We start from the raw sequence: 24,289 nt of genomic DNA, 5'->3' as shown, positions 1-24,289 counted from the left end.
TCCTATCTATCTATCTATCTATCTATCTATCTATCTATCTATCTATCTATCTATCTATCTATCTATCTATCTATCTATCTATCCTATCCTATCCTATCCTATCCTATCCTATCCTATCCTATCCTATCCTATCCTATCCTATTTATCTAGGGGTGAAATGCTACTGGATCGGACCAGATCGGGAGAATAGGTAGCGGAACTGGGAGCAATGGCTGGCTGGCCACGTCCCCGAACCGGCCAAAGCCCTCAGTCCTGCCATGCTTGCCTGCCTTCCATGCTACCTTCCCGGTGTTCCAGTGGGCAGCTTGCGAAGGCAGGCAAGCGGAAGCCATGTGGAAGGCAGGCAAGCATGGCAGGGCTGTGGGGAAGCAGCTAGCAGGATCCATCCATCCATCCAGAGAACAACCAAGCTCAGAGAGCCCAAACACCCTGCAGTTCTCCTTCTCCTCCTCCACTTCACAACCCCCCCTCTTCCCTTCCAGCACTGATGATATTACCTAGTTTGGTAATGAAATGTTTGCGAGAAAACCACCCAGCTCAGAGAGCACCAGGGACCCCACTGAAGGCACAGGATCCAAGCTGGTTAAAGTGACGGCCTTATAGAAATCTAAAAGTGGAACGTGTGATAAACATGCAGCTGGAAAGGACTCTTTGGGGAGCAAATGATCACTAAAGTAAATAAAATCTCCTTAACGACTGGGTGGATAAAACATTTCTTCACCACTTTGAGAAGGAAGGAAGGAAGGGAAGGGAAGGGAAGGGAAGGGAAGGGAAGGGAAGGAAGGAAGGAAGGAAGGAAGGAAGGAAGGAAGGAAGGAAGGAAGGGAGAAATGCATTCCACCCTGAGTAAGTAAGTATTTCTTCTACCACTGAAAGGAGGCCTTACCTGTCTTCTCTGGATCCTGGGTGTTTTGGGTGATAATGTAACTGTACTGCTGGTTTAGCCTCGGGGACCGATCCGGGGGGGGCTTTGGGGGAGAGTTTTTCCGGCAACGTAAGCCTGCCCGGATGCCTGACTTTGCCGATAAAGGATGGATGGAGAAGCGATCGTGGCCCAAGTAATGGAGATACGGGACCTCTTTAATCCCGTTTTTGTCCAAGTTCAGCTGCTTTAGCCTAAGGAGAGAAAAGTATCAGTTCTCAGTTTATTACAGCACAACAATCCCAAATCTGATCTCGATGAATACAAATCACCAGGACCGGATGGATTACATCCCAGGGTTCTAAAGGAGCTGGCAGATTTCCTCTCAGAACCACTGAACTATATCTTTCAAAAATCCTGGAACACCAGGAAACTACCAGAGGACTGGAAAAGAGCTGATGTGGTTCCCATCTTCAAAAAAGGGGAAAAAACAGACCCAGGAAACTACAGACCAGTCAGCCTAACATCAATACCCGGGAAGAAACTGGAAAAGATAATAAAAATACAGCTCTGCCAACACCTAGAAACGAGTAAAGTAATAACTCACAGTCAGCAGAGGTTTGTTAAAAACAATCGTGCTAATCCATTCTTATCTCATTCTTCAACATAGTGACTAAATTAGTAGACCAGCGAAATACTGTGGACATAATATACTTAGACTTCAGCAAGGCATTCGACAAAATAGACCACAATCTACTTCTTTGCAAGCTAGAAAAAAGTGAGATTGATAGCTTCACCACCAGATGGATTCACAACTGGCTGACAAACCGTACTCAACGAGTAGTCCTTAAGGGGTCTAAGTCTACCTGGAGAGAAATAAGCAGTGGGGTGCCACAAGGTTCCGTTTTAGGCCCAGGACTCTTCAATATCTTCAGAAACGACTTAGATGAGGGAACAGAAGGGGAACTCACCAAATCTGCAGATGATACTAAGCTGGCAGGAATAGCTAACACTCTAGAAGATAGGCTCAAAAGCCAGATGGATCTTGACAGACTTGAACACTGGGCCCTATCTAACAAAATGAAATTCAATGTAGAGAAAAGTGAAGTCTTACACTTAGGTAAGAAAAACCAAAAAACCACATATATAAACTGGGAGAAACCAGGCTTAATAGTAGCAACTGTGAGAGGGATCTTGGAGTCTTAGTGGACAATCGGATAAATATGAGCCAGCCGTGTGCAGCGGCAGCCACAAAAGCCAAGGCAATCCTAAACTGCATTAACAAAGGGATACAATCAAGATCAAGGGAGGTACTAATATCATTCTATAAAGCCCTAGTAAGACCACACCTAGAGTACAGCCTCCAGTTTTGGTCAACACACTATAAAAAAGATGTTGAGACTCTAGAAAAAGGGTGGAGAAGAGCAACCAGGATGATGAGGGGACTGGAGGCTCAAACATGCGATAAACGATTGCAGTAACTGGGCCTGGCTAGTCTAGTGAAGAGAAGGACCAGGGGAGACAGGATAGCAGTCTTCCAATATTTGAGGGGCTGCCACAGAGAGGAGTTGGGGATCAAGCTATTTTCCAAGGCACCTGAAGGCCAGACAGAAACTGAACAGGAGAGATTCAACCTGGAAATAAGGAGAAATTTCCTGACAGTGAGAACCATCCACCCATGGAACAGAAGTTGCCTTCGGAAGTTGTAGGAGCTTCATCACTGGAGGCTTTCAAGACAAGACTGGACTGCCACTTGTCAGAAATGGTATAGGGTCTCCTGCTTGAGCAGGGGGTTGGACTAGATGACCTATAATGTCCCTTCCAACTCTGTTAATCTGTTAAACAAATTTTGGGGGCAAACCCACGCCACCATTAATGTCATCTGCCATCTCTCATCTCTTACAGAAAGCTCGAAAATTACGTGGAAGTCACCCCATTGGGGGCACCAGCAGGTGAAAGTCTATAGTAGAGATTCTCAGCCATCCAGGTCACGGTCGTCCCAAAGGTGATGGAGTGATGGAGCATTCACAACTTCTGGAGGCAAGCAGTTCCACTGATTAATTCTTCTCACTGTCAGGAAATTCCTCCTTAGTTCTAGGTTGCTTCTCTCCTTCGAATGATTTTCCATTCGAAAAGCTATTGGTTAGGGTTCTTGAAGAGGCTACAAACCGGTGAGGTCTCGCCTACCTTCGAAGATTGGCCAGACTGAGGAAGACACTGGAGTCGGAGAGATGATTGTCATCTAGAAGCAAGACCTCCAACGCTGGGAACTTCGGGCAGTTCCAGCTGTTGACAGAAAGAGAAAACGTCTACGGGCCACTTTAATCCCCATCTTTGCTGTTTCTCCTGCCTGCCATTCTCCCCTTGTCCTCTCCCACCTTCTGTTTCTTGGGGAACTGAGACAAAAGTCCTAGTTTCATCTCCCAGAGGAAAATCCACTCAAGTCCAAACAGGAATTCTGGGTTATATGGAAAACTCTCCTGTGGCTGTCGACCTGCTTCTCTTCGCTGTCTTCGGAGAAGCTAACTTTGGTGCTCTCTGAGCTGGGTGGTTGTCTTGCAGACGTTTCCTGACCCAACTAGGTAACATCATCAGTGGCGAAAGGGAGTGGGATTTGCAAGGAGGAGGAGAAGGAGGAGGAGGAGGAGGAGGAGGTGGTGGTGGTGGAGGACGCTATGGAGATCTTGGTACTCTCTGAACCTGATCATTTTCTTACAGACATTTTATGACCCAGCTAGGTAACATATTCAGTGCACCTTGCAGTTTAGTCCCAGCAAACCTCTTTAATTCAAACAGCTGTAAATTACTTTCATTTACAGTCTGCAAGGCTTGATAAACAGTCTTTCGGAGGAACACCCACCTATCTCACGTGGAACGCTGCCAAAGAGCTCATTTCCAGAAGCAGGGCAAGGCCAAACTTGGTACAGAGTCACAAAAAGAATTTTCAAATCTTGAATCGGCCAGATGAATCAATTGCTTCCTGCAAAAACTCACATCTCCATTTGCTTCTCTTTTATGTCTTATGGGAGGGGCCAGTCATCTCCAAGCCTTACTCCCAAGTTGACCCTGTTTCCTTAAGTGTTCCTGTCTCCTGGCAGCTCTGTGCATGTGCACACTGGGAACAGGCTCAGGCTGTTCTTCTGCCTCACTGATGTCAAACTCTGGAGACTCCGGAGGCAGCAAAGAACTACCAGATGGCCTTGGCTCCCTCTATGCCTCCGATTCAGAGCCCTCGTCCGAGCCTTCCCCAGACTCCAGGACCGGCCCACGTTCCTCCCCAACCTCCTCACTGTCCAAATCTGCTGCCAGTTCTGCTGGCTGTTGGCGGGCCACAACATCCTCCTCGCAAATCCCACTTCCTTCTACCATTGATCGTATTACCTAGTTGGGTCATGAAACGTCTGCAAGAAAACAAAGCAAGCTCAGAGAGCACCAAGGACCCCACAATTCAACCCTGAGCTATAAATATTCCCCTTTATTGGCAAGATAAAACTCACAATTTCGTAGACGCTGAGCTGAATGGAAGGTAACCAGGATCCAGGTGAGTAAACCAACATGGGAAATCCTAAATAGGCTTCCTTGGGCTCACAGAAGAGGGGACCTGCCTTTTAGGTCGGCCAGGAACTTACCTCTCCGGGGCAGCCAGATTGAGGGGAAGTGAAGAAAGTCCGTTGGCCGTCAGGTGAAGAGCTTTCAGACGCGGTAAAATTCCCAGCGACTGCACATCCTCAGGAGATAAGTTGTTGTAGGAGAGATCCAAGATCTGGGGAAGAAGCAAAACGCCTTAGCCCCCATTTAAACCATTATTAGCTTGAGAATGGAAAAAAAGGCAAGGCACCAGGGCTGGGTTTCACTTACCTTCGCTACCGGTTCGCAACGGGAGCGCATGCACAGATCATCTGTGATGACGTCCAGGCGGGTGGGCGGAGCCTCTCGCAGCCGTTATTACCGGTTTGCAAGAACCGGATCGAACCAGTAACAACCCACCACTGCAAGGCACCCGCTTCAGAGGAGTCTAATTCCAGCAAGCGTGGAAGTCACGATAAACATGGTTTATTGGTTAAGGCTTCAGGTTAGAAACCAGGAGATGGTGAGTTCTAGTCCCACTTTAGGCGCCAAACCTGGCTGGATGGCTTTTAGGCCTGGCTTAGGCATAGAAGCCGGTTGGGCGACTTTGGGTCAATCGCAAGGAGACGGTGAGTTCTAGTCCCACCTTAGCCATGATAATTGGCTGGGTGACTTGGGGCCAATCACCAGGAGATGGTGAGTTCTAGTTCCATCTTAGGCACAAAACCCAGCTGGATGACCAGGAGACAGTGAGTGAGTGAGGGAATGAGTGTCTGTCTGTCTGTCTGTCTGTCTGCCTGCCTGCCTGCCTGCCTGCCTGCCTGCCTATCTATCTATCTATCTATCTATCTATCTATCTATCTATCATCTATCTATCTATCTATCATCTATATCTATAGATATCTATAGATATATAGATATATATCTGTTTTCCAATTTTACGCGGGAGAAAACCCAAATAACCAAAGACCTACATATATATCTATATCTATACCCAACAAGAAAAACACAGACTTCAGAGGATAATTAGAACTGCAGAAAAAAATAATTGCTACCAACCTGCCTTCCATTGAGGACCTGTATACTGCACAAATCAAGAAGAGGGCCGTGAAAATATTTACAGACCCCTTGCATCCTGGACATAAACTGTTTCAACTCCTACCCTCAAAACGACGCTATAGAGCACTGCACACCAGAACAACTAGACACAAGAACAGTTTTTTCCCGAAGGCCATCACTCTGCTAAATAAATAATTCCTTCAACACTGTCAAACTATTTACTAAATCTGCACTACTATTAATCTTCTCATTGTTCCCATCACCCATCTCCTTCCACTTATGACTGTATGACTGTAACCTTGTTGCTGGTAAGCCTTATGATTTATATTGATATATTGACCATCATAACCGCCCTGAGTCCTACGGGAGATGGTGCGGTATATAAGTATGATTAATAATAATAATAATAATAATTTGTGTTGTAAATGTTGTACCTTGATGAAGGTATCTTTTCTTTTATGTACACTGAGAGCATATGCACCAAAGACAAATTCCTTGTGTGTCCAATCACACTTGGCCAATAAAAAAATTCTATTCTATTCTATTCTATTCTATTCTATTCTATTCTATTCTATTCTATTCTATTCTATTCTATTCTATTCATTCTATCTATCTATTTATCTATCTATCTATCTATCTATCTATCTATCTATCTATCTATCTATCTATCTATCTATCTACCTATCTATCTATCTATCTATCAAATATAACGTGCAATTTAGCAGCAAAAGTGCCTGGAGCTGAGGAGGCCTTTCCAAATGGAGTGTACACACAATATATAGAACATGTGAAACTGGTTTTTAAATTGGAAAAAAATTAACCCCGTCCTGCCCGATTCCCAGCTGGGATTCATGCAACTTTCACTTTTGCCCTCCGAACTTACTTCCAAGTGAGGAAAATCCCCAGTCCTCACTTTAAGATTCCTCAGACCGTTCAGAGAAAGTTCCAGCTCCCGAAGGCCAGGAAAGCTACGAAAAGTTTCTAGATGAATGTTAAAATAAGAGACATGTTTAAAAGGCGGCCATCTGAAATAGACTGTTGTTTTGGCCCAAGGATCCAGCAGCCAATGATAAAACATTCGGTGGTATTTTAACCACCACTAATGAAAGATCTCCCTGATATTGCCAAAAATATTGGTGTGGGTTTTTTTTTAAAAAAAACAACCCTGCTCATATACGCAGTTTTTATTTTGGCATAAAAGTTTGGCACCTGCTTACAGCTACCGGTTACAGCTACTCCTCGTCTTACAAACGTTTATTTAGTGACCATTCAAAGTTACAATGGCACCAAAAAAAAGGGACTTACAACCTGTCCTCATATTTATGACCATCGTAGCATCCCCGTGGCCACGTGATAGAAATTTGGGTGCTTAAGTGACCAGCACGTATTGGTGAGGCTTCTGCCAAAGTCAGTGGGGGAAGCCAGATTCACTTAATGACATGCCCGTTGCCTCATTTTGATCACATGACGTAAATACACACATAAACTTCAGCACCGCCTCTAGTCAGAATGGACCAACCAGACATGACCCATCCAAGCCACCCTGGAAATTACGGGTGTTGTTTCCTTACGTAAAGTCAGCAGGTTTTCGGTGGCGTTGATGTAAGCGACGGAATCGAACTGCATGAAGTCGCTCTCCCTTGCCTGTCGAAACGGGAAAAGCAAACAACTCGGTACCTTCACTGACCAGCTGACCCACAGGAGGTGGCCCAGCACCCCATCCTTTGACAGAATCCCTCTGAGCTACAGTTAGCCCTCGACTTACAACCCCAATGCAGCCTGAGATTTCTTTTTATTATTATTTATTATTATTTATTGAATTTCTAGACCGCCCTTCTCCCGAAGGACTCAGGGCGGTGTACAGCCAGGCTAAAAAACATACACAATATACAATTTAAAAAACTAAATTAAGAAACTTATTACACAATCGGCCGAGAAATTAAAATATTTATAAATCTAAAAACCCCAGTTTAAAACATAAATAAAATTTAAAATTTAAAAACTAAACAGTTTAAAAAGCTTAAGCTAGCCCCGCGCGAATAAACAGATATGTTTTCAATTCGCGGCGAAAGGTCCGGAGGTCAGGTATTTGGCGTAAACCCGGGGGAAGTTCGTTCCAAAGAGTAGGAGCCCCCACAGAGAAGGATCTTCCCCTGGGGGCCGCCAGCCGACATTGTTTGGCGGACGGCACCCTGAGAAGTCCCTCTCTGTGTGAGCGTACGGGTCGGTGGGAGGCATGAGGTAACAGCAGGCGGTCCCGTAAGTACCCGGGCCCTAAGCCATGGAGCGCTTTAAAGGTGGTAACCAGAACCTTGAAATGCACCCGAAAGGCAACAGGAAGCCAATGCAGTCTGCGCAGGAGCGGTGTTACATGGGAGCTACGTGGGACTCCCTCTATCACCCGCGCAGCTGCATTCTGGACCAACTGAAGCCTCCGAGTTTCTGCTGCTAAGCGAGGGAGGAGTTGAGTGAGTTTTTTTGCCCCGTGTTACGACCGTTCCTGCCACATTTGTTAAGCGAATCACTGCGGCTGTGACGCTAATAACACAGTGAACCGTGGGTTCCCCTGTAGGCTCAGCTTGGCAAAAGGTCGCCAAAGGGGACACTGCAGCCGTCGTAAGTACGAATCAGTTGCCAAGCGGCTCAATTTTGATCACGTGACCAAATGGGGATGCTGCAACGGTTGTAAAGTGTGCCAAGCAGTCATAAGCAAGTCACTTTTTTCAGCACCGTTGTAACTTTGAACGGTCACTAAGTGAACAGTTGTAAGTCAAGGACTACCTGTGAAAATAAGAAGCAAGTCCCAGCCACCCAAGAGAAAAAGTGAACCAAGGCGCCCAAAATGCGATCCGAAAGGGCCCAGGGCCCTCTGTACCCCAACATCTGGAGGACCCACCCGGCCCCTCCCCCTGAAGCAAAGGGATGTTTGCAGGTTCAGAATTCCTACTCACCAAGGCGAAATTCTGGTGGCTGATATTCACGGAGCACAAATCCGAAGGTGTTTGCACATGGTGGAGCTTAATCTGGAAACCACAAGCCAGAGAAAGTGAAGTCAGCCAAGCAAGAACGGAAAAGTCAAGTCCCTGCTGCCAAAAACCGACGTCCTATGCCTTGGCGATACAAGAATAAGGTAAAGGTAAAGGTTTCCCTCACACGTAAGTGCTAATCCTTCCCGACTCTAGGGAGAGGATTAAAGCCGAAGAGCCAGCGCTGTCCGAAGGCGTCTCCATGGTCATGTGGCCGGCATGACTCAACGCCAAAGGCGCACGGAACGCTGTTCCCTTCCCACCAAAGGTGGTCCCTGTTTTTTCTACTTGCATTTTTTACGTGCTTTCGAAGCAGAAGCTGGGACAAGCAACGGGAGATCACCCCGTTACACGGCAGCACTAGGGATTCGAACCGCTGAACTGCTGACCTTTCAATCGGCAAGCTCAGCATTTGAGCCACTGAGCCACCGCGTCCCTGATACAAGATTACAACTCTAGAAGGCGGAAGTGACCCTCCGCAAGGTCCATCAGGCGGCTGCCTGGGCAGTCGAAGCAGCTACAGCCACCTCTTTCTTCAACAGGGCCTCGTTGTTCTGGCTCCACCTAGTGTTGTGGAGCTGGAAGGAACCCTGAGGGTCATCTAGTCTAACCCTCTGCAACGGGCAGGAGAACCAAGCAGCACAACGAAGACCACGCTCACCAGCTGGGCCCCATTGAGGACTTTCTCTGGCCTGGGGCACTGGGCTTTCCGCAAACACTCTTGCCAGCTCTGCTGGGCAACCTTCCTGCCAAACAGCCATTCGACTTTGGTTTTCTCCACATTATGACGAGCCACCTGCCAGTGACCGGCTCCTGGAGTGATAGGTGCAGAAACAAAAACCAGGTGCACCCGGTTAGGAGAACTCAACTAAGGTGAACTTTAAGTTCCTTTAGTCTAGTCTAGTCTAGTGGTTAAACCAGTATATGGTAAGTTCTACCTTAGGTGTGAAAGTCGGCTGGTTCACTTGGACCAATCACCAGGAGACAGTGAGTTCTAGTCCCGCCTTAGGCATCTCTGACATCAATACAATTGAACGTGTCCAGAAATATTTTACAAGAAGAGTTCTCCATTCCTCTGAAAACAATAGAATACCCTATCCCACCAGACTTGAAATCCTAGGCTTAGAAAACCTGGAACTCTGTCGCCTTCGACAAGACCTAAGTTTAACTCACAGAATCATCTATTGTAATGTCCTTCCGGTTAAAGACTACTTCAGCTTTAATTGCAATAATACAAGAGCAACTAATAGATTTAAACTTAATGTAAACCGCTTTAATCTAGATTGCAGAAAATATGACTTCTGTAACAGAATCATCAGTGCTTGGAACACTTTACCTGACTCTGTGGTCTCTTCCCATAATCCTAAAAGCTTTATCCAAAAACTTTCTACTATTGACCTCACCCCATTCCTAAGAGGACCATAAGGGGCGTGCATAAGCGCACAAACATGCCTACCGTTCCTGTCCTATTGTTTTTCTTTTCTTCTTTCTATATATATGCTTATACCTCCTTATATTTACCCATATATGTTTATATACTATATAATCTTTTGTATGATTCCTACATATATTGCTGTGACAAAATAAATAAATAAATAAATAAAACCCAACTGGGTGACTTTGGCCAATCACCAGGAGACAGTGAGTTCTAGTCCCAAATTAGCCATAAAATCCAACTGGGTGACTTTGTGCCAATCACCAGGAGATGGTGAGTTCTAGTCCTGCCTTAGCCATGAAAGATGATTGGGTGACTTTTGGCCAATCACCAGGAGACCGTGAGTTCTAGTCCTGGCTTAGGCATAAAAGCTCATTAAGGACCCCAAAGTTCAGCCCTGAGCTACAAATCTTCTCTTCTACGGGAATCTTTTCCTTTTACAAACAGAGCAGAAGAGACATTCACAGAATACATTTGCACTCAGTTGCACAACTGGGAGACCTTTTCATTGCCTCAATGTTTTGAGAGGGTGACAGGCTACAAACTGGTAGCACTACTCTAGAAAGATAAGCAGGGCCGCTCTGGGGAGGCGCTTCCAGAATTCTCTCCTTTTTCAGCTGCAAAGATCCTTGAACCTTCCCCAGTTCTTAAAAACTGCCTATCCGGACACGTTACCTTCTTCGTATCGTGGCTGCAAAAGGCTTTTCGCTGGAAAACAGTTGGTGGGGTAACACTGCCCATCATCCAGTTTATACAAGGCCGCCATGGTCTTCTTTCAGCCCTTCAGGCAAACCAAAATGTTAATTAACACCTTTCCAGCTTTTGAAATCTCCCTCAATAAAGTCCTGCATCTGCATCTGCCGAGCTTGAGGCATAAAATTACTTCCTGGTTCCTAGAGAAATAAAACCACAAAAGTTTTCATCCGCTCGAAATGATGGTTCCCCGCAAGCGGACTGAACCCCAGACAAGACAATGGTCTCTGAACCTCACTTTGTTAGACTATTTGGAGCGCATGGTTAAGTTATGGTTTAGTTATGTCATAGAAATCCTGAATATTTGCATAACTGAGTAAATGCTGAAGTTTACAGGTAGTCCTAGATTTGCAACCACAATGGAGCTCAAGCGTTTTGTTGCTAAGCGAGACATTTGTTGAGTTTCACCCCTTTCTTGCCGCAGTTGTTAAGTGAATTACAACAGCTGTTAAATGAGTCACAGGGTTGCTAAGGGAATCTGGCTTCTCCCTTTGATTTTGCTGGTCCGAAGGTCGCAGAAGGGGATCAGGTGACCCCAGGAAGCTGCGACCGTCATAAAGACGAGTCAGTGGCCAAGCTGACTCTGAATGTTGATCACGTGACCGTGGGGATGCTGCAATGGTCGTTAAGCGTGAAAAAACGGTCGTCACTTTTTTTCAGTGCCCTTGTTATCTTCACAGGGTCACTAAACATATGGTTGTAAGTTCAGGACCATGCTAGCTGAGGGATTCTGGGAGTTGAAGTCCACAAGTCTTAAAGGGACCAAGGTTGGAGACGCCTGGACTAGAAGACCTCCAGGGTCCCTCCTGATTCTGTTATTTGTCCCCCTTTGCAAAACCCCCCCCCTCATGTCACTGCTTAACAAAGCAGCCAGACCTCTGTGACACGGGCCAGAGGGACCCTTCTCAGCAGGCCCTGCCAGGAGGAAACCACCACCTGCCCAGACCAGCAATGCGGGTGACACATGGCGATGTGAGGGTTCAAATCAACGTGAACCGTTGCTGCAACGTCCCGCTCCAATGCCAGCCCCCGGAGACCTCGTCCCCCCCCTCACGGAGCCTGCCGCCCCCCTCACGGTGCGCAGCAAATGCCAGCTACAAAGTAAGCAAAGGGCCATGCGTGTTCTCGGGTTGGGGTGGCTATAACTGTTCAAACCCTGTGTTGTGACTCCGCCCCGCCCCCCCGAGCTTGTCCTCATGGAGGAGGATGACTCTGAGAGTGATGGGGAGGAGCCGACAAGGCCTCCCTCTCCAGGACCCTCCTCTCTGGCACCGCCCCAAGTTCCAGCTGCAGGCCAGGAGGAGGAGCTGATAAGGCCTCCCTCTCCCGGACCCTCCTCCTCCCTGGCAACACCTCAGGCTCCAGCTGCTGAGGATCAATCTTGGATTGACCCGAGGCAGCAACGAAAAGATAAGCGCGCGCAGCAAAGGAAGAGGTGTGGCAGGCTCAGAGATTGTTGAGTCACTGAGCCACACCCCACAGGGGATAAAAGCGGGTGGAGTTGCCATCTGGCTCTTGTGACGGACAAAAGCTACCAAGTGCAAACTGCAGATCGGTCGTTTGGGAGTTAAAGGCCTGGACTGTGCAAAGGCTTTTTCCTATGAGCTCTTGGCAACGGATCTTGGACATGTGGGCTTCTGTCTCCGTAAGAGATAAATAACTCAGAACTTGGCAGGCCAGAAAATCAGGTCTGTTGCAAATATAAAGGACTGTGGGACACGAGTCTCTGCGTCTTCTCTGTGAAGTGCGGAGGGAGACAGAACACCCTGGGCTTAGAAATCCCAGATTTTAAACCACCCTTGTCCATTACTTCTGCTTCAATTCCCAAAGTTTGACTGCACCGTCTGATGACTGTATATCGTTACAATATAAGATCATTCTTTAAACCAATTTCATCTGTATTGTTTGTATATTAGCAAAATATGTAAATAACATTATGATAGTTGCCATGTCTTGGGGTCAAGTGATCTGACAAGCAAAGTCAGTGAGAAAGCCAGATTCACTTAAACCACCCTGTTGCTAAATTAACAGCTGCAGCGGTTCACTTAACAACTTTGGAAAGAAAGGTCACAAAGCAGGACAAAACTCATCAAATGACTCGCTTAGCAACAGAAATTTGGGGCTCAGTTGTGATCCTAAACTGAGGAATATAGTAATCCTCCCGACAACCTTGCAAGGTAGGCCAGGCTGCTCGATAAACACCGACCTATCAACTTTGCAGGCTGGGTTTGCATTAACACACCGTACGTGGTTGTTGAAGTAACCGCTTTTTTCTGAGTTTATGCAATACACCGAACCCCGAAAAACAACCACCACCAAAAGCTAAAAGTTAACCTTGACCCAGGTTTGCCCGTTTGGGCCAATGTCTCTGCTGACGTTGGCCTGACCAGGTTAAGAGGATGTCTTGTGGAGGCAGCCATTGCCCTGACCCCTAAAGTGGGGAACTGCCAAGGTCTGCAACCTGCAACTGCAACCAATTTTGATCAACATACCTACAAACAAGATGTTGAGATTTTAGAAAGCAACTAAAGTTACTCTTTAGAGAAGAGCAACTAAGATGATCAAAGGCCTGGAGACTAAAACATATGAAGAACGGCTGCAGGATTTGGGTTTGGCTACTCTAAAAAAAAGAAATAGGGGTGACATGATAGCAATGCTCCAGTATTTGAGGGGCTGCCACAAAGAGGAGGGGGTTCAACTTATTTTCCAAAGCACCTGAAGGCAGGAGAAGAAACAAGGGATGGAAACTAATCAAGGAAAGAAGCAACCTGGAATTGAGGAGAAACTTCCTAACAGTGAGGACAATTAACCAGTGGAACAGCTTGCCACCAGAAGTTGTAAGGGGTTCATCGCCAGAGGTTTTTAAGAAGAGATTGGACAGCCACTTGTCTGGAATGGTATAGGATCCCGTGCTTGAGCAAGGGGGTTGGTCTAGAAGACCTCCAAGGTCCCCTCTAACTCTGTTATTCTGTTCTTCTGAATGGTACAGGTCTCTTGCATGAGCAGGGGGTTGGTCTAGAACAGGGGTCACCAACCTTTCAGACTTCAGGGACCACTAAATACATAATTTTAAATCTCGAGGATCACTAATATGAATTTTTTAAAAAGATAAATAGTATTTAGTACAATATAAAAAATGCAAATATTTTTTCTGCGGACCGACAAAATTTTCTGGCGGACCACCAGTTGGTGACCACTGGTCTAGAAGACCTCCAAGGTCCCTTTCAACTCTTTTAGTCTAACAAAGAGAAGGACTAGGGATGACTTGATAGCAGCCTTCCAATATTAGAGGGGCTGCCACAAAGATGAGGGGCTCAAATTATTCTCCAAGGCACCAGGGCGAGAACCAAACTCACCAAAGAGAGAAGCAACCTGGAATTAAAGAGAAACTGAACAGCGAGGACGATTAACCAGTGGAACATCTGGCCACCAGAAGTTGTGGCTGCTCCCATCCCTGGAGGCTTTTAAGAATAGACTGGAATGGTATAGGTTCTCCTGCTTGAGCAGAGGGCTGGACTAGAAGACCTCCAAGGTCCCTTCTACCTTATTCGTTGCATTCTATTCCTCCCCCAGTATGTGACGGGCGAGGACGACATAAACCATAATCCACAGCCGCCCCAGTTGTGGGGCCAGACCAGCTGGGGCAGGAGATGGGCTTTGTAATTCCCAGGCTGGAAAGAGCCCCCAACTTGGGGAAAAACAGCTGAATGAATGAATGAATGAATGAACAGGAGGGGGGAAAAAAGGACATAATTAAAGTTTCTTAATAAAGGGGGGGGTGTGAGCAAACCATAGAGCGTCGCGTCCTCCCGTGGCTAGAACGCCTCCCGCGCTTTTTCTCTCTCTCCCCCCCCCACCTCCGCAGGAGGGAGGACGGCGGCTCCGACTCCGGCTTCAACCCCAACCAGCCGGCCTTCCTTCCTTCCTTCCTCGGGCTCCTTTCGCCGGTCCAAAGAACCACGATTCCCTCACGGTTCCCTCCCGATGCCCCTCGGTCGCCATGGCAACCCGCCCGCCGGGAACTCCACTTCCCAGGCCGCTCCGCGCGCGCGCGGGCGCGGCTTCCTATAGGGCGGCGCTTCCCCGCCCCGGCGTGCTTTGCGCCGGGCTCTCCCCGCTCAGCCAATCGGCGGCGAACAGGTCGCGAAGGGGGAAAAAAGAGGAGCCAAGATGGCGGCGAAAGGCGGCGGCGCGGGAGGCGGAGGCGGCGGAGCCAACAAGAACGGGATCCTGGACAAGGTAGCGGCTCGGGCGGGAGGCCCCTCGGCCTCCGGGGCGTCGCGGGGCGAGAGAAGGCCCCTCCGGGACGAGGCAGGGAAGAACGCCCGGGGTGAAGGCCTCCCCTTCCCGGTTCTCCTCAGCAGCGTCTCCCCACCCCGAGTAGGCCGGCCTGGCTGGCTCTCCACGTCGCCCCGGGAGTTGAGGGGGCCTCTCCGCCTCAGGAGAGAGAGCCCGAGCCCCGCTGGGATAACCCCGCGCCTGTCAGAAGCGCCGGGACTACAACTCCCAGAATCCTCAGCCGCCCGCCTGGGAGACGCAGATTTGCGGGGTGGGAGGGGGGAGAGAGTAAGAGCTGCTCGTCGTTGATTGGCCAGCTGGGAATTTCTAAGGGTCCGCATTCACACGGGTTGACCCTGCAGGGAGACCGTAGTTCTACCTTATATTTAGGATTTTAAATCTTGTATATATTGAATTGTCCACGTATTTTTTTTTAAAAAAAAATATGATTTTGTATGTGTCTCTTGTTGGATGTTTTTATTTTTATTTATTTTTATTTTTTATTTTTTTTTTTGTTTACATTTATACCCCGCCCTTCTCCGAAGACTCAGGGCGGCTTACAGTGTATAAGGCAATAGTCTCATTCTATTTGTATATTTTTACAAAGTCAACTTATTGCCCCCCCAACAATCTGGGTCCTCATTTTACCTACCTTATAAAGGATGGAAGGCTGAGTCAACCTTGGGCCGGGCTCGAACCTGCAATAATTGCAGGCTTCGGTGTTCTTAATAACAGGCTATTACCAGCCTGAGCTAACCGGCCCTTCTGTTGATATTTGTGCTGGTATGTACAGGTGGTCCTCAACTTGCGACGGTTCATTTAGTGTCCGGAATGACAGCGACGCAGACAAAAGTGACTTATGACTGTTTGCCGCGCTTAACGGCTGTTGCAGCATCCCCCTGGTTGCGTGATCCAAAGTCAGATGCTTGCCGTGTGTTTGTGACATTCGCAGTGTCCCGGGGTCACATCATGCGATCAGAATTCGGGCGCTTGGCAACTGACTTGTCTTTATGACGGTTGGAGGTCACGTGATCCGCTTTTTGCCACATTCTGACAAACAGGGAAGTCAGATTCACTTAACAACCATGTTACTAACTTAACAGCTGCAGGGAGAGTGTAGTTTTACCTTAAATTAGTATTTTATCTCCTATGTTGTATTGTGCACTTTTTATTTATGAGTCTGTATCTACTAATTTAAGATAAAATTACCTTATAACTACTTTATAAGGTAAAATTACTTTATAGTATGTGTGTTGGTTGATTATTTATTTACATTGATATTTGTGCTGGTACGTACAGGTGGTCCTCAACTTGAAATAGTTCATTTAGCATTTAGCAAAATGATACCGACACATTCAAAAGTTACTTACACCTGTTTGTCACCCTTAATGACTGTTGCAGATCATGTCATCAAAAGTCAGATGCTTGGTAACTGGCGTTATTTATGACATTTGCAGTGTCCTGAGGTCACGACATGCGATCAAAATTGTGGCGCTTGGCAACTGACTTGTCTTTATGACAGTTGCACTGTACTGGGGATTACGTGATCCCCTTTTGTGATCGTCTGACAAGCAAAGTCAATGGGGAAGCCAGATTCCCTTAACAAACATGTGACTAAGTTAGCAAGTGCGGTGATCTGCTTAACAGCTGTGGCAGGAAAGGTCATAATCGTGACCTTTCATCAGGAACTGGGTATGTCTAGTTTAATAAAAAGAAGGACTAGGGGAGACATGATAGCTGTGTTCCAATATCTCAGGGGTTGCCACAAAGAAGAGGGAGTCGGGCTGTTCTCCAAAGCACCTGAGGGTAGAACAAGAAGCAATGGGTGGAAACTCATCAAAGAAAAAAGCAACTTAGAACTAAGGAGAAATTTCCTGACAGTTAGAACAATTAATAAGTGGAACAACTTGCCTGTGAATGCTCCAACACTGGAAATTTTTAAGAAAATGTTAGATAACCATCTGACTGAGATAGTGTAGGGTTTCCTGCCTGGGCAGGGGGTTGGACTAGAAGGCCTCCAAGGTCCCTTCCAACTCTGTTGTTATATTATATTATTTTATTTATTATTTAAATTTTTATACTGCCCTTCTCCCGAAGGACTCAGGGCGGTTCACAGCCAGATAAAATAAACAATAATATTACAATATAAATACTATTAAAATACAATTAATTATAAAATGGGGGGAAATTCACTTAACAAGTGTCTCCCTTAGCAAGAAAAATTTTGGGCTCAAGCATAGCCGTAAATGGAGGACTACCTGTGTAATGTGTTTATTTATTAGTGTGGTATGTCAGTGACTGCATGACTGCTGTAGAGGCCATATGCTAAATAAAATAAAAATGACTCCACTGGACCAAGCTGGATTTGAACAGCGTCCTAAACACATACACACACCCTCAAAAATTGGTGTGCTTAAGGTGAACTAATCCCTGCATCATATTACGTAAATCTTAACCCACGTTTCTTAACTTTGCCTTGTGAACACAGTAGTGACCATATCTTTGGAATGCTGGGTTGGCTTTTCAGAGGGTGGTGTTTTAATCCTTTTTTTCATGCTACAGTTCCCAAGTATCAGAGTATACGCATACCGATAAGTCCTCAATTTACAACCATTTGTTGAGTGATCATCCGAAGTTAGAGCGTCACTGAAAAAAGTGACTTGTGACTGATTTTCACACAACCGTTGCAGGATCCCCACAGGCAGACACTTGGCAACTGACTCATATTTATGACGGTCACATATTTACGTGTCCCGGGGTCATACAATTCCCTTTTGTGACCTTCTGACAAGGAAACTCAAAGTAACAACTATGTTGCTAGTTTAACAACTTTTGCAAGAAATGTTGTAAAATGGGGCAAAATTCACTAAATGAATGTCTTATTTGGCAATAGAAATTTTGGACTCTCTTGTGCTCATAAGTCGAGGACTACCTGTATTTAAACGTCTGAAGTACTGTGTGGAATCCTTCCTCTTTTGCTGCGCTTATTTATTCTTAAAGGGAATCATGTCCTTCTCTCTGTTTTCTTCTGGTCTCATTTCAATTTCACAGGCAGATTCCCTCACCCTGTGCAGCTTTCCTTAGATTGAAAACAAAAAATCAAATAATTATTCATTTCTAGTCCTGTCCAGACGTCGGTTTTTGCTTTTTATAGCAGCATTGACTTCACTGCTTTCTTTTCCTTGCTTCTGTGTTGAGAATGAAAACACACGGTGTTGTCTGGATCTGAGCCTTTCAGCTCTTGCCTGAGGGCATTCTGGTCCACAAGCAGGTTTACTGCCCAATTTGATTTTTTTAAAAAAGGTTAGAATTAAGTTGTCATCCCAGACCGTTGACAGTTGAGTTTTTTTAGATATGGCTGTTGGGTTTCAGGAAGGATGATGTGTCTTTCTTTGAAGCTAGCAACAGGAAGTCAACCGGTAGGAGGAAGAGGCACCAAAATGAGAAGTGAGGTAAGGTTACATTAGTTAGACATTAATAAGAGAGTTAATTGATTGACTCCAGCAGGCTGTGTTCATATACAGGTTAGTGCTCGGCTTACGACCACAATTGAGCCTACAATTTCCCTCGCTAAGCAAGACGGTTCTTAAGTATGTTTTGCCCCATTTTACGACTTTTCTTGCCACAGTTGTTAAGTGAATCATTGGCGTTTTTAAGTTAGCCGCGTGGTGGTTCAGTGAATCTGACTTCCCCATTGACTTTGCCAAGCAGAAGGTCGCGAACGGAGATCAGTGACTTTGGGACGATGAGCCAGTTGCCAAGCGTCCGATCCTATGGCCAGTGGGATGCTGCAACTGACGTAAGTGTGAAAAACGGCTTAAGTCACTTTTTTTCAAAACTGCTGTAGCTTTGAATGGTTGCTAAAAAAAGAATGGTCGAGAATTCCCCGTCTCTAGCAGCACTCCAAAGTTCGAATGAGAGCATCCACGGGCAGCCATGATCCAGCTTCTGCTTGCTTTAGTCAGGTGCTATTACGGGGTTCAAGACCCTCGTGGCTTTTGCACGAGAAGATGCTAGAAATTTGGCATTTCAGGAAAATTGGAGTATGTTTAATATTAACATTGGCACTAGGTCCTTCATGCTACATAGCATATCGGACAGCATATTGTTGTGTGTGTGTCCCCTTGGGGGTTTGGGATCGGTGGGTGGGGGTGATCCACCTGATTGTCATACAGTTTTGATGAAGAGTTTGCCCAGTAAGAGCTTTGGGTAAATAGTGGGTGAAATTATCATTGAAGAAGTAAGTCTAATGCTTGTATAATATATTTTCGTAGGTTTTCACAGGTATAGGTATGTAGGGCTTAGCGTATTCAGGACTTTTCCCATGTAAGCTTGAGAGTATCTTGGCGACGTTTCAACGAGGTCTCACTCGTCATCTTCAGGCTGGTGCTTAGGGCTTTGTGCTTGTGTGAGCAAAGCTTTCAGCCGGCTGTCTCAGGAATTCTGGGAGTTGAAGTCCGTAGGTCCTAAAGTTGCAGAGTTGCCCATTCCTGTGTTACGGACTTTCTGGAATCCTACAAAAGTGAGCGCCATTACTTTCTCTCGGGCAGATGGCTGCCCCTAAGGATTCCTGAAAGTACGCCTTTCCTTTTTCTCAATTTTTTTTGTTTTTAAAAAAAGACATCTTGTATTGTTGCAAGGTCGCATGTTTCATTGTAGTATTTTTTATTTATTTATTTACATTTATATCCCGCCCTTCTCCGAAGGCTCAGGGCGGCTTACAATGTATAAGGCAATAGTCTCATTCTATTTGTATATTTACAAAGTCAACTTATTGCCCCCCCCAACAATCTGGGTCCTCATTTTACCTACCTTATAAAGGATGGAAGGCTGAGTCAACCTTGGGCCTGGTGGGATTCGAGCCTGCAGTAATTGCAGGCAGCTGTGTTTTAATAACAGGCTTCTTAACAGCCTGAGCTATTATTGATGAAATGCTTTATACGAAAGCTAATTCTGGCTGCCTTCATGATTTCTAAATTCTGATGTAATTGCTAAGACGACCCTGTGTGTGTCTTTTCACCAGCAGCAGTTGTGTTGTTAAATCTGAATTTCACAACCAGGTCCAGAGTAGTGCTTGTTAAGACAAACAACAGTCTTCACACAACCTACCAAGCATAATTCAGTTGTTTTAATTTAATTTTGTGTGAATCCAACACGGGGCGGAAGTGAGGAAGCATTTGCCATCTCCTCCTCCCCCCCCCAATTTGTTTCTAACCCCCTAAATTTGTTTCTAAACTTTTTTTGCCTCACAGTGGAAAATCGACGACAAACCCGTGAAAGTGGACAAATGGGACGGGTCAGCGGTGAAGAATTCACTGGATGACTCCGCCAAAAAGGTAAAAAAAAAAACCCTCCTCCCTTTTGGAATAGAATAGATGGACTCTTCCCCCCAGTTCCGATGTCTTTCCTATTAATTCCCCCAGCCCTCCCCCCCCCGCTTGTTTTCATGCATTGCTTAAGGACCCCTTTCCTTCTCAAGCTGTTGATCTGCCTCCCTGACAGCTCCCTCATCACAAGCAAACCCTACTCCCTTCTAACGCTGATGATGTTCTATAGTTGGGTCATGAAATGCCTACAAGAAAACAACCACACTCAAGAGAGCACCCAGTCCTCCCTCTCCTCCTCTTCTTCTTCTCTTTCTCCTCCTCCTCTTTTCCCTCCTCCAGTCCAAAAATCCCATTCCCTTGTAGCACTGAAGATGTTTCCTAGTTGGGTGATGAAATGTCTGCCAAGCATAAACAACCAAGCTCCGAGAGCACCTAAGGACCTCATAGTCATCCTCTTTCTCTTTCTCCTCCTCCTCCTCCTCTCTGCACACCCCACTCCCTTCTAGCACTGATGATGTTCCCCAGTTGGGTCACCAAACATCGGTAAGAAAATTACCAAGTTCAGAGAGCACCAAGGATCCCACAATCCTCATCCTTCTACCTCTTCCTCCTTCTCTCTGCAGCCCCCCTTCCTCTTTTAGCACTGATTATGTTATCAAAATGTCGGCAAGAAAACCACCCAGCTCAGAGAGCAACAAGAACCCCATAGTTCCCTCCTCCTCCTCCGTGCAAACCCCAGTCCCGTCCATCCAGCATGGAGGGAGAGATCCCCAGTTGGGTCACAAAATATCTGTAAGAAAACCAGCAAACACAGAGAGCACCAAGGACCTCGTAGTCCTCTTCTTCCTCCTCCCTCCCCCCTCCTCCTTTCTGCAAAGCCCCCTCCCTCCTAGCACCGATGATGGTTCGCCAAGCCCTCCCCCATTCCAACCTTGAGCCCCAATGATTCTCTTCTTATCGGCGAACCCCTTCCTTCCCTTTGAGGGTGCAAGTCCCGGGCTGACGTGGGCCCTCCTTTCCCCACCAGGTCCTTTTGGAAAAGTATAAATACGTAGAGAACTTCTGCTTGATCGACGGGCGCCTTATCATCTGCACCATCTCCTGCCTCTTCGCCATTGTGGCTTTAATATGGGATTATCTTCACCCCTTTCCGGAATCGAAGCCGGTGCTTGCCGTCTGCGTGGTGTCATATCCTTTTTCCGCTGCTCCCTGTCTCGAAAGAGAATTCTTCGCTTTCCAGCCGTTGCTGGTTGCTTTGTTGGGCAACTAGGAAGGCCTGAGCTAAGTTTCCTGCCATCTTTTTTTTTTTTTTTTTTTTTGGTGCCAGGTTTAAGGGAATGCTCGGCTTAGCTGAGCTTCCCAAGTCTGATGCTCTGCCCATTTTCGAGTGGAAAGAAACCGCTGGTTTATCTCATTTATTATCTCTTTATCCCAGGGTCTTCTCGTGGGCCGGAGTTGTAACTTTGGTCACTAAACCAGCGGTTGTAAATAGCGAACTACCTGTATTTATTCTGACCTCTACAGATGGGTGGTCTCCATTCCTTCAGAATTTTCCGTTTTGTTTTAACTGAACTTAATTTTGATTTATGCCCTTACATAGCCACCCATTCTCTTAACCAACTCTGGGCAGCTCCTAATCCAAAATTAAAACAATTTATCAACATTCAAGCATCTGGATGAGCCAGACAGGCTAGGTAGGTGGGTGGATGGATGGATGGAGAGAGAGAAAGAGAGAGAGATGGGTGGGTGAGGGTGGGTGGGTGGAAGGAGAGATGAATGGAGGGTCAGATGGTGGGTGGGTGGATCATTGGATTGGTGGATGAACAGATGGATGAACGAATGGGTGGATTGTTGGACAGATGGGTGGATGGATCAATGGATATGTCGATAGATATGGATAGGTGGATGGAGAGAGAGATGTCAGATGGGTGGATGGGTGGATGGATGGATGGGTGGATAGATGGGTGCATGGATGGAGAGAGAGATGGGTGGATGGATCAATGGATGGATGGGTAGATGGATGGATAGATATGAATAGGTAGCTGGATAGATGGAGAGAGATGGGTGGATGGATGGATGGGTAGATGGATCAATGGATGGATGGATGGATGGGTGGATGAATCAATGGATTGGAGATGGATGGATGGATGGAGAGAGAGAGAGAGATGGGTGGGTGGGTAGATGGATCAATGGATGGGTGGATGAACGGATGGGTGAATGAATGGTTGGTTGGTTGGATTGTTGGATCAATGGATGGGTGGGTAGGTGGCTTGGTGGATGGATGGAACAGCTTGCCTCTTTGAGTTTGGAGTGCTCTATCACTGGAAGTCTTCGAGAAAAGGTTGGATAGCCAGTTGTCTGGGATGATAAGGTCTCCGAGTTTGGACAGGGGTTGGACTAGATAGAAGACCTCTGAAGTCCCTTAGGATTTTATGATTCTGGTCTCTTTCTTTAACCTGGCCCAACGTATTTCGTAATGATGGGAATTCTGACCATCTATACCTCATACAAGGAGAAGAGCATCTTCCTGGTAGCGCACAGGAAAGACCCCACAGGAATGGACCCGGACGACATCTGGCAGCTTTCCTCCAGTCTGAAAAGGTAACCCCCCCCCTTTCTCTCCCAGGACCCCCTAAAGCCTGCCTAGAAGGGAAAGGGTTATCCCAGGGGTGTGTGTGTGTGGAATCAGGGCAGGTCCCAGAAGCCCAGCCATTGGCCCTCCCCCCATGCCCAGAGTTATGTTGAAGCCATCCTGCATGGATGCAGCCGCAAAATAATTTGGATTGCAAACTCAGCAAAAGCGTTCCCACCTTTTCTCAACCCACGGCTGAGTGACCGGTCATTAAGTGAGGAGTACCTCTATCATCAGGAGGTCACAATTTAATCTTTTATTCTTTATTTTGTTTTATTTGGTATTTATCTTTTTTTAATTTTTATTTTATTTTGTGTTTATTTTATGTTATTATTTTTTTCATTCTATATCGTTTTAATTTTTAATTTTATAGTTTATTCAATTTTTATTTAACCTTATTTTATATTATTTACTTTTTTATTTTATATGTTGTATTTTTATTTTATTTTATATTTTATTCATTTTTTTAAATTTTGCTTTATTTTATGTTATATTTTACATTATGTTATTTTTTATTTTATATTTCACTTTATTTTACCTTATTTTGTATTATTATTTGTCTGTATTTGTATTTTATATTACATTACATTGTTCTGTATTGTTTTATGTTTTATGTTATTTTATGTTACGTTGTTTTATAATTTATATTTCCCTTCCTTTCACTGAGTTTTGGAAAGTACCCCCGGCGTTACCTGCCGGGTGGTTCTTGAGCCATCCTGTCTGGGTCCCTTCCCTTTTGGCAGGTTTGATGACAAATACAGCCTGAAGATGACATTCATCAGCGGCCGAAGCAGGCAGCAGAGAGAGGCGGAATTCACCCGATCCATCGCCAAATTCTTCGATGGCAATGGGACCTTAGTAATGGAAACCTTTGAACCCGAGGTCTCCAAGCTTCACGACAGCCTCATGACGGAAAAGAAGCTGAAATAGGCTGCCGGCCATCTTCCCGCTTAGATCATGCTGAGCTTTAAAAGTCAATAAAGCAATCAAAGCCAGAACATACGGCAACCTTCCTTCGTTTTGTCCTGAAACCCTCCCTCCTTTCTCTCCCTCCCTCCTTTGAGCAAAAGAGGATTTTAATCCAGGACCTGCAAAGCAGACTTTAGGGTCTATATTTGGGGTTGGTTTTGCTTCCCTTTAGACCACGGATGTCCAATCTTGACCGCTTATAAGATTGGTGGACTTCAACTCCCAGAATTCCCCAGCCATGGGGAATTCTGGAAGTTGAAGTCCCCCAAAGTCTTAAAAGTTGGCAAAGTCAACATCCCTGCTTTAAGATCAACATTCTTGGGTGCTGCCTGAGCTTGGCAATTTTCTTGCATTTTCTTTCATTACCAAACAAAGTAACCT

At 46.0% G+C, this 24,289-nt stretch overlaps 2 protein-coding genes across 4 annotated transcripts in view; one reads left to right on the top strand and one right to left on the bottom strand.

The window, feature by feature from the left end:
* Nucleotides 1-14,687, bottom strand: part of XRRA1 (X-ray radiation resistance associated 1) — a 40,310-nt gene extending 25,623 nt beyond the window's left edge. Inside the window, exons 1-9 of one of the 2 annotated variants that reach the window (XM_058186056.1) lie at nt 14,493-14,687; nt 10,625-10,730; nt 9,176-9,327; nt 8,440-8,511; nt 7,060-7,132; nt 6,372-6,469; nt 4,492-4,625; nt 3,050-3,148; nt 887-1,116 (exon numbers count right to left, since the gene is read on the bottom strand). In XM_058186056.1, coding sequence (XP_058042039.1) covers nt 887-1,116; nt 3,050-3,148; nt 4,492-4,625; nt 6,372-6,469; nt 7,060-7,132; nt 8,440-8,511; nt 9,176-9,327; nt 10,625-10,715 — 949 coding nt within the window. In that variant the 5' untranslated portion in view covers nt 10,716-10,730; nt 14,493-14,687. The remainder of the gene's footprint in view (nt 1-886; nt 1,117-3,049; nt 3,149-4,491; nt 4,626-6,371; nt 6,470-7,059; nt 7,133-8,439; nt 8,512-9,175; nt 9,328-10,624; nt 10,731-14,492) is intronic. The other variant, XM_058186057.1, reaches the window with a different exon arrangement.
* SPCS2 (signal peptidase complex subunit 2) lies at nt 14,688-23,941 on the top strand. Of its 2 annotated transcripts, XM_058186066.1 has the most exons (6): nt 14,688-14,941; nt 18,692-18,779; nt 20,233-20,316; nt 21,335-21,495; nt 22,774-22,908; nt 23,683-23,941. In XM_058186066.1, exons 1-6 carry the CDS (start codon nt 14,703-14,705, stop codon nt 23,867-23,869), a joined length of 894 nt encoding a protein of 297 aa, XP_058042049.1. In that variant the 5' UTR covers nt 14,688-14,702; the 3' UTR covers nt 23,870-23,941. The 2 variants fall into 2 exon arrangements, with proteins under 2 accessions (XP_058042049.1, XP_058042050.1); XM_058186067.1 differs by lacking the exon at nt 18,692-18,779 and having other exon boundaries at nt 14,789-14,941.
* The last annotated feature ends 348 nt before the right edge of the window (nt 23,942-24,289 follow it).

The sequence above is a fragment of the Ahaetulla prasina genome, chromosome 5 (genome assembly GCF_028640845.1).
Source record: "Ahaetulla prasina isolate Xishuangbanna chromosome 5, ASM2864084v1, whole genome shotgun sequence".
Lineage (NCBI taxonomy): Eukaryota > Metazoa > Chordata > Lepidosauria > Squamata > Colubridae > Ahaetulla > Ahaetulla prasina.
Note: the sequence above shows the minus strand (reverse complement) of the source record. Positions and strands in the feature narration are given on the sequence as shown.